The 14,504-nt window shown below is 38.8% G+C and overlaps 1 protein-coding gene across 1 annotated transcript in view; it reads right to left on the bottom strand.

Annotated features, from left to right (window-relative positions):
- Window positions 1-14,504, bottom strand: part of MIPEP (mitochondrial intermediate peptidase) — a 62,336-nt gene that overhangs the window by 8,754 nt on the left and 39,078 nt on the right. Inside the window, exon 16 of the mRNA XM_015852089.2 lies at window positions 13,930-14,049. Coding sequence (XP_015707575.1) covers window positions 13,930-14,049 — 120 coding nt within the window. The remainder of the gene's footprint in view (window positions 1-13,929; window positions 14,050-14,504) is intronic.

Here is a 14,504-nt window from a genome sequence, read left to right as displayed (position 1 = left end):
GATGATGAATGTCCAGATAAAGGAGTGGGACACTTACTCTGCCCTTTTGGCTCTCTGAGGAAATAAAAGAAGTGAACTCCCATACCTTATTTGTCCTCCTATCCAAAGACAAAGAATTTAACGCTATTATGAGTGTTGTCAAGATTCATTAAGTACTACAGAAAGTGGAGTTTTAAAGAAGAACTGGAAGATAAACAATAAAGTACTCTAACAGATGTTTTAAATTTAAATCCATAGCCTGTCACATTCTACTACTCTCATCCTAAACTGAATGGCTGAAATTCTAAGGCAACCAAACTGAAAAATGAGAGTGAATTAGGACTTTTCTCGAACTATTCATCTTTGACTGAGATTCGTCTTCACATCCTAAGTCTCAATCTCTCCACTCTGGACAGCTGGAAGATACTGTTTCTTTATTCACCTGGTCTGGTGGTTGGTAACCTTGCACATAGCAGGGGGGTTGAAACTGGATGATCATTGTGGTCCTTTTCAACCCAGGCCATTCTATGATTCTACAAACACTCACAATTTCTCAAAGTTAACTGCAATTCATCCATTCAGAAGCAGTTACCTCTGCCCTAAGACAGGTGTCAAAAATACACGGGATCTGCTATGAATGACTCTACCAGCAGCCTACACAACTATATTAAAGCAGAATCCTGACTTTCAGAGAAGATGAAAAAATGTTCCAAGTCCTCAGCTTTCCTGTGGGCTTTGTGGCATGATGATGCAAATTCTTAAGAATGACTTATTTTCTTTCTGTAAAGTAAACTTCAACTATATCATATCTCATTATAATGTAAACATACAGAAACATTCAGCTTGGATACAGATTCTCTAGTTTGCTCTGAAAAATACTGTGGTTGCTGTGTTTGCATTTAATGCCTGTAATTTTTCTAACTAGTCCCTTAATTATAACCGTAATCACTAAACTTACAGCACAGTTTTGAAACAGATCAGAGAGCCTACAGGAAAATCATGACAGCTTCTACTTTACTCCATACTAAGTTTACAAAATGTGGATTCAAAGTTTCAACTTGAAAGCACAACTCTCACAGGCATGTGGAAAGCTTTACTGAAGAATTGGATTCACATCCTCAGAAACTTAAGCAATTTTCAAATAGATCTGTTCAGTGAAAGATTCAAGTTGCTTTTTCTGCCACAAAGAAAAATATGCATCATATAAACCGTAACTAGGACAGTATGTCTTCCTCAGTCCGGATTATTTTGCTCATCTTGCCTTCCTTATGTCAAAAATCCTTGGAATATCCTGGCGTACGGAAGCCCTAGGCCTTTTTGTATGACATTTAACTAACTCTGTAACTAAAACAGCTCATCTTCACTTCTAAGCTGATCAGCTATTCCATTTATCAGGTTTACTGAAACTCTCTATTACAAGTAAATAATGAAAACAGCTTCTTAGCAGTCTAAGACCTTGTTCCTAAAAGCTTGTTCCAGCCTGCACCAAAAATAGGCCTCAGTTCCCTCTGCCCATATAGAAAAAATTTTGTTTGACATTGTGATGGCTAGTATACTTAAGTAAGAAATTTCACTTCCTTTCCAAAGAGAAAAGGAAAGTATACAGAAAAGGAAAGTATAAAGGAAAGGAAAGTATAAGAAAAGGAAAGTATAAAGGAAGGGATAAGAAAAGACCAAGCAAAGATGTCACTCATCTCTCCCTTTCCTTTTGAGGAAGCTCTCTAATGAAGTTTAAGAATTCAAAAATTCACTGGCATTAGGGTAGTATTAAAAAGAAATAGAAAAATAAAAAATAGCGGAAGAAAGACAAATATAGGAGACTGAGTCAATTTGTCTTAAGACAGATGCCTAACACAGGTACGGTATAGACAATTCTCTCTTCATTCACTGACAATACAAAGCAAATGCACTTTCAGATACTTAGAGTTACATAAGAGCTCTCACACAGAATCACAGAATTGTAGGGGTTGGAAGGGACCTCTAGAGACCATCGAGTCCAACCCCCCTGCCAAAGCAGGCTCCCTACACCATACCACACAGGTAGGTGTCCAGGCGGGTCTTGAATATCTCCAGAGAAGGAGACTCCACCACCTGGCCCTTTCAGGGTAGACTTTATTGCTCTCTACAAATGCCTGAAAGGAGGCTGTAGCCAGGTGGGGATCAGCCTCTTCTCCCAGGTAACAGCAATAAGATCACAGAATGGCCTGGGTTGAAAAGCTCTCACCCAGTGAGAGGGGGCAAACAAGGGGCCAATCACTTCCCTAGCTCTGATAGTCACACTATTTCTGACAGAGGCCAGGCTGCCGTTGTTCTTGGCCATCTGGGCACATTGCTGGTGTGTGTTTAGCCAGCTGCTGACCAACACCCCCAGGTCCTTTTCAGTTGTGTAACTTCCCATCTACTGGCTCCCCAAGCTTATGCCACTGCACGAGGTTATTGTGACCCACGTGCAAGATCCAGCACTTAGCCCTGTTGATATGTTTAGACTAGTACTACTTTAGGAAGTTCTATGATCAATAAAAAACAACCACATCACTCTAAATGCATTTAAAATTCAATGGTTCACCTTTTAGCATGAAATTCCGATCTAATAAAACTACCTATAGATGAAGAACGACTTGATTTCATAAGTACGTTATTCACAAAGCTGGATAATTTCTTCATATAAAATAACAACTGACATATCAATTTCATTTTTGGAAAGGATAAAGGCTAGACATGTAGAACTAGGGCACACTCCTTATTAAACGCTACATTTTTGGTAAGCTGCAAGAAAGTTAATGAAGACTGAGTAATCACCTACTTCAAAAAGTTCCATGAACTCCTTCCAGGAGTTTATAAAACAGCACATTTTACAGCATAGCCCATGGGTTATGATAATATGCCATTCATGGGTCATGTTCATGCCTGCTTTTTATTCAACACAACAGACTGAATTAAAGGTGCGCAACTGATTCACTGCATCTATTAAAAGCATCTTTTTCTCCACCAATATTATCAATCTTCCCTTATAACCATGTCTGAAATGTTACCCAAGTGTGAAGGCTTTCCATTCCTTCCTGTAACAAACAAAAATATCTCACTGATACATGTGCCATACAGATAGAATATTACACCTTCCCAGGACTTTTAAATAGAGTACTTGTAGGATATCCTCTTAGGGTAAGATACAGTTCATTTTATTTAATAGCTATCTCAAACTAGGTGTCTTGCCCAAACTAGTCATGGAAGCTGCCTTTGTAGTCAGGGGACAGAAATATTTATCCTTTTATCTCTGGAGGGTATAGGGGTACAAGACTGCTATTCAAGGAGAAATTAAAATAATTTATCACTTGTATTTAAAAGTTAATACACCTATTTGAAAGTTAATACACTTCACTGCATAACAACAGCACAGGCTCAGTGAAACTAAACTGGTTTGAAAACAACATAAAGATTCAATAACTTGATTTCTCAACTTACAAGTGTTAAGATTATCACAGAGATCAATTGATTTAAAAATTAATATATGACCCGAAAAGACTAAATTGAAAGCAAAAAGCTGAAGTTAAGTCACTTCATAATAGCCTAATTTTTTCTTGATTGTGTTCTACATACTCCACAAATTGCATGTAAAAAGGTTGTATAAAATCCTCCTACTTCATTTGAAAAGGAAAAGCAAACTACAGACATTCTTGACTAGAGTTTGGAGTTGTCAAAATACTCTTCAGCAGTTTCTGCTGTGACTTTAGCTATTCCAAGGTATATTTTATTCCTTCTTTTTTTTGCATCTTAAGACAAAAAAGAAAAGAGAGAATGAGAACCTGAAAAGACCGAATGCTAAATTAAGAAAAGTATTTACATCATTTAAGTCTTCTAATTACAAAATGTGTGCTACAGTAATTACAACAACGAGCATGTTGTTGAACAGTTTCCATGAGGAACAACATTTGATGGGGATGATATTCGGTGCCACCTCCCTCCCTTTTCTTAATTAAATTCTTATTCTGGCAGGAAACTCAGTGGAGAAGCAGCCAACTTATCTCAGAGGCTACTGGGTGGAAAACTCCTGGATCTGGCAGAAAGTTGATAGTATTGCTCTTAATGCCCTTGAACTTGGCTATCGGTAGGGGTGGAATACTCATGAGAACCAGAAAGAAGCTCAAGGCTCTGGTAACTCGGGAGACAGAACAGAACAGCAATTAGCATGGAAATCAGCACATTTCCTTCTGCTGAGAAGCAAGGCTTATCAATGTTAGTGAAATTCCAGCATGACACACATCTGGCGTGCAAATATGCACACTGAAAATGAGCACAGGCAACACTGCAGGAGCTGGAAGTGAACAGAAAAAAATATCCCAAGTGGAGTGGATGTACAAGAACCACCGAGTCCAACTCGTGGCTCCATGCTGCACCACCCAAAATCCACCCCATGGCTGAGAGCATTGCCCAAACACTCCCTGAATTTCAGCACTTGGCCCTGTGCAGGCTGTTCTATGCCCAAAGAGGTGCAGAGCCTTTCCCTCAGCCCTTACATTGTGGGGTCTAAACCTGCACCTGCTGATCGAGGTGAGGCTGCATCGGTGCAAAGCACTGCGGGTCAATCCCTTCCTTCATTCAACTAGCTATACAGACCAAGAGCATAGAGAGCTGCAGTCAACAGATTAAGAACACCAACGCCACTTTTCAACACAGAAAAAAACCTATTATCTGATGTCCAGGAGATCTGGTCTCACTGTTATCCTTTGACTCCAGTTTACTTTTTCATGGTCAAACTGATATTCTTTTTTCCAGACAGAAGATCAACGACCTGCTTCTTGAACCTCAAGGATGATACTGAGAAGGTTTTACTGCAGAAAACTGCAACCACCACCAGTCATCAAGTACTGAAATGTTAAGCCTCACTCATTCACCCCAATGGCTCCTAGAATTACTGTGCTCATCTACTTGAACAAATGCCATTTCCTGAGTCTCTACTGCACTCACTTTGCTAGAAGCATCAAGCCTGCAGTAGATGAGTGGAAAGGTTGGCCAAATAAAGCTCCTCTGGCTCTTCTTGCCTGTGTGTAGTGGCTGCAGCAAGAAGCCCAGCACTGCTAACAGAAGCCTGGGCTGTGCCTGCCAGGTTCCAAGGTTCCAGCTTTGCTGCCAGCAGCATGTATTTTGGGGAGGCCAAACTGTCCCGTTGCAGAATTTATTTTTCCACTGTTAAGTTTAAACTACTCATTCACTTTACAAAATGAGAAAAGGCTTTACAGCTTAAGGAACTCTCTGCTTCATTCTGTAACAAATCAGAGTATTTCTTTCCCCTCTTATTAGTTATACAAGCTGGCAGCTTTGAAGACAACCTCAATTCATTCTCACTTGAAGATACAACTTAATGAGTTTTGGGGTGCAGATGTTACCAACAGTCTATGCCTGGGGCTACCTGAGGAAATCCTAGAGCACTTGCTTAAGTGACAGAAACAATTCTTTCAGAGGTCTGCATCTACTTTGGTCAACTTACTTTCTGGCTTGAACACCAAATTTTAGAGAATTACATCACTGTGATTCTAGAATTTCACAATAATAAAAAGTCCAATAAAAAGTTCTAAAGCCACTTCCTTTGCTACAGTTACTAATCTTGTTTGGAATAACAGAAAGTTAATTTCATGAAACCACATCTTGAATTGCCCTCGTAACTTGCTTAATGTCAGCACTCCTTCGTTGTTCAGTGCCATGCATTTCTGTGTTAGGAGTGGGAGAGAGCACAAAGTAAACCAATCCAGAGACAGCAGTGACATTTTAGAAAGCACGTCAAGCAAGGGATTAAGATTTCAATTTATAACACTTCTGTGTTTTTATTATAAAACGATAAATAAATCTAGCAAGGCACGGAATGTAAATATTTTTGCAGTTGTTTACACTAGGGAAGAGGAAAGGAATTTAACATGCAATTAACCACTTAGGTGATTCAAGATATGTACCATATGGTCTCCGGATTACTTAAATTAAAGAAAAATATTTCACTTTCATTTATAAACCATTAATGCATTTGAACTGCTATAGCAAAATCATTTAAAACTCCTCAGCCTCTTCTACCCACAAAGTGACTGGGGAAAAGGGGGGATGTGGGAGACGACAAAGAGCATCAGCATCAAAAAGCTCTACTTACGACTGCTCCACAATCCTTAAAAGACAGATTCAAAGACAGAGATAGGAAAACTGATTTTAAATTCTGACCTCACTTCAGCATATTGACAGACAGCATTACCTATAAATTTTATAACTAGCTTGAAAAGTAAAGCCTAAAAAACATACTAACCGAGAATTCCACAGTTTGTAACATGTAATTCCATACATATACACACACATGCAATACACAGTCAGACTATTCAACTGCCACTGAATCATTTTTAGCACTGCCTAGGTTTTCAAGGTTCATTAGCCTCAGATGACTGGATTCAGGTCTGAGCTCTCCTTTGGATACAGATTTCATATTGAAGCCTAAGTTTTTTATTATACATTACCAATTAAAGCAATTTTTAAGCACTGACCTGTTATTTTAAAATGAACAACATGAGTGCTTCTTAAAATAAGCTCTTATAAAACCTAAGAAATACATTAAGCAATGTTGTAATTGCAAAATATTATTTGCAGGTACAACTTCATCATGTGAATTACCTGTACCTACACTGGCAGATGATTCTATTATACGGTAATGCTCACTTACTATCTTTTGCCAAAGCCTTTCCAGACAGAGATGTAGGGGATCCTGATTCTAAGCTTGAATCTGCCATAAAATCCAATATGAATCTGAAGAAATGACTTCTTGGCCCTCTCTCAGTCTAAATGCCAGATTCTAGTAAGAGGGAGTGATAGTACTTCTACTCTCTCGTTCTTTTCTCATTTGACTGTAAGCTTTTTTAAAGAGAGGAGAATTTCCCACTTTGAAGAGTATTTCATTCCAGTTCTTTAGCTTATATTTATAGAAATTATACAATTAGTTTTATCTATCACTATCAAATATAGCACCAGTACTGCAATCCCGGGCAAAAAAAGAAACACAAGATGTGAGAACCTAAACACGTACGACTAAACAAAGCAATCTGCTTTTAAATATATATACACTTTAGGTATCTATAAAACAATATAGGTATCTCAAAATGCAACCAAGTGCTGTATGCAACTACTTCCTGCACTTCTTTTCAAAATGCTACTAAATGTAAATGCTATCACTAATGTATGTTTGAGTTTCGTGTGGCTAACACTTGCTAAAAGAATTTCCTTAAAAGTGCTTTATATCTTGTGATATCTGTAAACACTCTGCTGCTGTAGGTAGTTGGCCAGTGAATAGTGTCATGTTACCACCAGAAAACAAATCTTCACAATATATGCCATCAGCGTTTTCTTTATCATAAAATGAACTTAACTCCAGAAAGACAGAAACCTAAACAAACCTTGAAGGGTGACTTTAAGAGCTTTTGAAAGATGCAGCATCTACGTTCATAATGGACTGAGTAAGGCACCAAGCCTTTTGAAATGGCTTTTAGCTATTAATTATTTATAGAAATATCACTCCCCTGGAGTTCACTGTGTACTTTTTTATTAATCTTTTCCTCAAACCCAGACTCTTCAACTTGATTTTATAGTATACTTTTAAGAAGGTTCATATGAAAACTAATCCAGTGATTTGCACTTTGTGTAAACAACTCTGGTTTCCAACATGGCAAGGTAAAAGATTACTTTGAAGGGGTTACACAAACTTCAAGAGGTTGAGTAATGATGTATGACTTCATCTCTCTTCAAAACACTCCAAAAAGTTGAATAAGAGCAACATCAGTGTCTCTTCAAGTACTTGGTTTGGAGGAAAAGTAGAAAAGCAATCCATTAAGAACACCCTCCATCTTTATTATGAGATGTATGTTTTTGTGATCAAGAACAAAGGTTTCTTTAAGATTCCCTATAATGGAAATCCTATAACTGCTGGGTGTGTCGCCCTCTTCAGTAGAAGAGGGAAAAGATTAACAAGAGTTTATAATATTTGATATTAACCTTCACCACATCTGTTGTACTGTGAACCATCTTTTTTCCCTTCCACTATTGGTTGTTCATAAGAAACAAATGATCACAGTCTCAATTGCAAGTATATATTTTTCTTAACAGGTTTTCAATGCCAGAACATACATGCTCATGTCTGCCCACCTGATTATTAATAAGTAAACTCGCACTCCAATCATTAAGAAAAACACTGAACAGCAGTAATTCCTGCACAGACTGGCAAACTCCATTTAAAATGTCCCAATCTGAAACCAAGCTCTTAGCTGTTACAGCATGTTTTCTTCAAGTTGCTTCAGCCATAACTCTTTTGTTTCTTTTAAGCTAACTTTCAGTTTTGCTTATTCTCTAAGATTACCCTAGCTTAACTTAGACCTAGACAGCTGGGCCAATTAAGAACAATACCCTCCTACTCTTCAGTGCAGTACCATTACTGATAGTGAATGGTCATCCAGAAGGACCTAGACAGGTAGTGGGCCCAGGTGAACCTCTGGATGTTTAATAAATCCAAATACAAGATCTTGCATCTAGGTTAAGGCAACCCTCACTACCAACACAAGGTGGGGGATGAAGTGATTGAGTGCAGCCCTGCTGAAAAAGACCTGAGAGTACTGATAGATGGGAAACTGGACATGAGCCAGCAATGTGTCCTCACGGATCAGAAAGCCAACAGTATTCTGGGCTGCATCAAAAGCAGCAGAGCCAGAAGGGAAACGGAGGTCACGCTGCCCCTCTACTCTGCGCTATGAGACCTCACCTGCAGTACTGCATCCAGATGTGGAGTGGAGTTCTCAGTACAGAAGAGACATGGACCTGTAGGAGCACATCCAGAAGACATACACAAAACTGATCCAATGGATGGAACAGCTCTCCTTTGAGGACAGGCTGAAAGAGCTGGGGCTGTTCAGCCTGGAGAAGGCTCCAAGGTGACCTGATAGCAGCCTTTCAATATCTAAAGGGGAGCTACAGGAAAGAAGGGGACAGACTCTTTAGCAGTGTCTGTGGTGACAGAACAAGGGGAAATGGCTTCAAGATTAAGAAGGGCAGATTTAAGTAAGATATAAGGAAGAAATCTTTTACAGTGAAGGTGGTGAGGCACTGAAACAGGTTGCCTAGAGATGTGGTTAATGTCCTGTCTCTGCAGACTTTCTTTATGACCTTTAAAGGTCCCTTCCAACTCCAAGGATTCTTATTCATGACCAGCACAAGACTGTAATACCGAAATTCAACAACCACACTGTTTCCACAGTCTCCACTTTTGAACTCTGGTGTACCTAATACAATTGAGCATGTGGTCAAATTGCCATTCAACTCTTAAGAAAATGCTCTTAGGAAATAAAAAGAGGTATAAACCTCCTCTTTTGCTCTCGGGTGTTCTTGAACACTATAAAAAGGGGAGCTAGGAACCCGAAAACAATGTGTACTGCAGAAGGATGATTAAACCTATCTCCGCTCTCCTGGAAAGCTAGTTCTGACTCTCTACTATACACCAAATCCTCTTAAACAGACCAACTTACCATATTGCATCTTATTCATGAAACCTTTATGCTTAGGAACCATGGGCAAGCCACAACTTCCTGTACTGCCTGACAAACTCCACAGGCAAGTACACTCCAAATATTATGTTACATCTCATCCATTGATTTTACTCTATGAAGAACACAACAGACACAATCCCAGCAAGTTCAGACGAGGATCTAAGTGGGGCCTTCCAAGGTCAGGATCCTTGTCTGGGCAGAGTCCCCTCAGCTGCAGGAAGAAGAAATACTAACAACTACAATGGTGATGCACCATTTTTTCATACACTTCTTCCCTCTAGGGTATCTATAACAGTAACTACCTTGTTTTCTGTTGGCAAACTAGTATCTGGTCTTACAGATGTTTCGGTCTCTAACCACTAGCTTCCATAGGCCATTAACAAATTCTTTTATTGCCAAAGAAAACTGTACTATGAATAGAAGTATATAAGCATAATTAAACCTGTAACCTAATGTAATTTATAGGACACAAGTAGAAGAGGTCCATCTGGACTAATGTGTACTTAATGTGCTAGAACAGAAAGGTATGTTAGCAAATTATTTAATGTTTCAAAAATATCAAAAGCATCTCTACATAGCAACGTGCTCCCTCCTACCACATGCAATTACAATTAAGTGTGGGGGTTAATTCCAACATTACATTTTATACTTAAGTACCTACAAAAAAGATCCATATATTTTTATGGACAGTATACAAAGTCAAATGAGATCATTTTCAGTGTAGGAGATGTTTCTATTAACTTTGCATATGTGCAAGCAACTTTAAAAAACAAAACAAAAAAAAAATCACAAAACACATCTTTATGAGTATTGGGGAAAGAAGAAAAATCAGAGCTTTCTTTTTCCCCCTCAGAAGATAACATCTTCATATTAGACCCTATTGTTCTCAGAGACTCTAGTTTCTATCACTGATTTCTTTCAGGTGAAAGTCAAGTGTTTAACATGATCAGGCCTCCTTTTTGGATACGGAATCTCCACTGACATCTTCAAAAACTGTCTGGATGTGGTCCTGGGCAACTAGCTCTAGATAACTTGATAGATAACTTGATAGCTTGACAAGGAGGGGTTATGTCAGATAGAGAACCCTTCCAACCTCAACCTTCTGTGATTCTCTGATTCTGTATTTCTAAAGAAAAGCTTAACACATCTGTGAAACTGCAGAACAGACTTGGCAGCAATCTACAAAAGAACCCAGATTCATTGTGCCTCACTCTTCAAAACCATTTTTCGTTGTAGCTCCAAGCAACACTTCCAGAAAAGAGAGAGAGAAAAAAAAGAAGAACCCAAATTTCAAACTATTTTACTGTTTCACAAAGAAAATTCAGGTAAGATCATTTGGGCAGCTGGTGTTTGTTGCAAAACTACTTCATTATTGCAAACTCTTTCCTGTACCCACAGGAGGCTGCAATCTTCACTATCAATTCAGACCCTGTTTATCCTATGTCTCATTTTCTGTTTCCATACTGAACCAAAACCCACAGCAGGAGACAGGAATTATTACGCTTGGCACATGACTATCAATGATTTATCATTAAATTTTGATGACTGTCTCAAAAGCAAGTAGTTTTTAAGTCTAAACTTTGGGGACAGGCAGGGGACTAATCAACAGATCAGGGGGAGAAACCTTGATCATGTTTCAAGTTGATCAAAGGGTCACCTGATACTTTTTAAAATGTCTCTCTGGACATCTTGAACAAAAAGGTAGAAAGAGACCAGGAGAGATATGCTAAAAGCAGGCAATGCTATCAATTGCAAGGCAGACCACAGTAAATGAAAACTGGTATCACGATAGATGAGAAACAAGCTATGATTTGAAGAAATATTGTCAGTAAAGGCAGAGCACTGCATTCCCCAGAGCACACAAATTTCAACAGCACATACATTCAGGAAGATATGGCAAGAAAATGTGTGGCCATTATTATTTGGTTTATTTCTTCAAACAGTAAAGAGGATTGCTTCCTTTTTAAGGATTCAAGAATCCAGCCTGCATGAAATTGCTATTCGTTTTCAAAACTCAGTAACAGATCTTTGGCAACAAAACCACCAGACACTACAAAACCAGGCAAACATACAGCTCCTTGCCCCCGCCTCGCAGTCATCAAATTCTGGACTTAGTAAAAGAGCAAAGAAATCCCAGAGGAATTTCACCCTTCAAAAGCCAGCAGCAAACTAGGTATCCCTTTGGAAAGATAAGCATTGGCCAGCCAGAAATTGAGGTCTGCGTTTCTCAGAAAAACAAAGTATTGTGGAAAGCTGTTTCTTTGTGCTTCTGTAGTCTCTACTCTCTTTCCTTTCTGCCCTGCATGCAGCTTCTGTGACTGTGTCAACACAGCCAATGTAAACAATGGTGGACATACTGCCAACTGCCTCAATGCCTGTAAAACCTATCTCAATGGCAAATACAGACTTTGACAGGATTTTGTTTCCTATATCCCTCCTATTGCTGGCACACCAGATAGGATATTTCCTGAGGAGGATGCTTTGGTTTATCTTAAAATAGGTATCACTACACAGGAACAAGAGCATTTACTTACTAGGCATAGTTTAAGTTTCCCATTTTGATAGCACTGTATCAAAAAGGCACACAGAAACTGTCTTACAATCCGAGCTGTGCCTCTGAAAGACCACAGTCCATCTGCTCAAGACATTTGCTGTGACTACTTCAAAAAATGCATCTGTGATAAGACCAAAGCCCAAGGATATTTACTAAGTTTATTTGCCTGTCAAGAGCGAATTAGGGTAAATTTTATCAGGAAATAATAATGGATGCTTGCGAAGCCCTGACAAACAATGCTACTATGGTAAATCAGAAGAATTACCTCTACCCAGCACAACAAAAAAGTAAGATATATAGGCCTGAAATATCATTCATAACTGTGTCCAAACTGCTAGGAAGCAAGTAATATTTTAATTATCAAAACATTTTTCTTTGTCAAATTTATATGTGCACAAAAAAACAAAAGCTGGTTTCTCTTACCATATTTCAATGTCTAGCTCCACAACAAAAGGAATATCCCCTCATCAATTACAAAAAAAAACCTTTCAATCTACGTGACTTTTACTTTATTCTATTTTGCAAATTAAGCTGAAAGCAAATCTTAAGTTTGGAAAAAAAGGTTGCAAATTTAGCAAGCCAAATTACAGGCGTGAATTAGTCCACAGAGTGCTATCGCCTTTCTAAAGTCATTGCTCATTAAATTTTACTGAAATTTGGACTGTATTAAAGCTTTTGACCAGACACATTAATTTTACATCCAATAACTGTGAAGAACACTCTGACAATTGAAGAGTTCACAGTATTTTTTGCTAGGATAGAGCTGCTTGCCAAAAACTTGTTACTGCTCCTCATACTGAGGCTACACTTACTATGAGATGTTGCACTCCTTTGAAGGCAACAGCTACAAATATATTTTTTAAATAGAACAAAAAACGCAGGCTAACTTTGAAAGCAAGGAACTGTTCCATTCATACGATACATAGCACCTACAGATGAGTGGTATAAAATAGCACTCATTCCTAAGACGTCAGACATCATACTCTGAAGGTATCTTGCTTCCTCTTCTGCTTCACCAGGCCAGCAGAAGCTGTGTTTTAGTGCAGAAAGGACTTCAGCTGGTTCTGATAACTTCCCTCTCTGAGAATGACGGTAACATTTTTGGCAAGGAAAAAAGAGCATGTTCAAATGCTCACATGAAGTGCAGGACAAACGCACTATTAGTCACAGAGAAGATCAAAATTACGTACTTGAGAAGAAATCAAGAGTTTAAGGAACACTTTCAGCCTGTGTTACAGAAAGAACATGAAAGAATAAATGGTGTGCCAGAAGTCATAGCAGTACAGTGGGAAAAACTCTTTTCGAAATCCTGCTTCATAATGACTCTCTTTCACATACTGACAGTGACGTTACGTAAAAACCAACTTGCAATACAGTGTTTACTGCCTTTTATAGACAGACCTTTGCAAAGCTAGAATAAACCCACTTTCCAATGTATTGTTTCAAGTGCTCTCCTTCATTAGGGAATAAAAATAAAGAAACAACAAAAATAAGTTATTTAGTTCAACATGGTAAGCTATACTCAAACAAAAATGAGTGTGGAAGCTCTCCTGTGCTGTAGGGAATGTGTTTTAGCAGGGAGTTGGATTTGATGATCTCCAGAGGTCCGTTCCAAGCACTACAATTCTGTGAAAAATGTGTTACTTATCTAACTGTGATTTTTAGCTAAAAATGTCCAGCACTCAACTCACTGGATAAAGTAACTAAAAGAAAGAAAACCCACTAAACATGACAATACGACAACAAGCATGTGAGTATTGGGATTTGGGTGGAGGAGAAGTAGGGGTATTAATACGCGAAATAGTATAGCACAGCTTCTTTATTTGGTATGGTTCTACTCACTGTATTAGGTACATGTGGCAATCCATAAACTTTCTCCTGTGTTTCCTTTAAAATTTCTGTGGTTGACTTCGGTAGAGGATGTTTCCCATGGTAGATTTGGTCCAAGGAAGCATAAAAGACCTAAAGACATAAAATATGTTTGTCTTAGACACATGGTATTGGTATATGACAATAAAAAAGGCATGCTTACACCAAAAACGTGAATGTTTCCAAAGGACTATATTCCTTCCATTTGACTAAGCTATCTTATAACATACAGAAAATTAGTTAGCCTTGACCCACAGTCACAGAATCACAGAATTGTAGGGGTTGGGAGGGACCTCCAGAGATCATCGAGTCCAACCCCCCTGCCAAAGCAGGCTCCCTACACCAGGTCACACAGGTCGGTGTCCAGGCAGGTCTTGAATATCTCCAGAGAAGGAGATTCCACAACCCCCTGGGCAGCCTGTTCCAGTGCTCTGTCACCCTCACCGTAAAGAAGTTCTTGCACACATTCGTGCAGAACTTCCTATGCTCCAGTTTCTGTCCGTTTCCCCTTGTCCTGTCTCTACACACTGCTGAAAAGAGTCTGGCCT

Source organism: Coturnix japonica, chromosome 1 (assembly GCF_001577835.2).
Source record: "Coturnix japonica isolate 7356 chromosome 1, Coturnix japonica 2.1, whole genome shotgun sequence".
NCBI classification, from domain to species: Eukaryota; Metazoa; Chordata; class Aves; order Galliformes; family Phasianidae; genus Coturnix; species Coturnix japonica.
The sequence above is the reverse complement of the archived record's forward strand: the minus strand, read 5'-3'. Positions and strand labels throughout refer to the sequence as shown.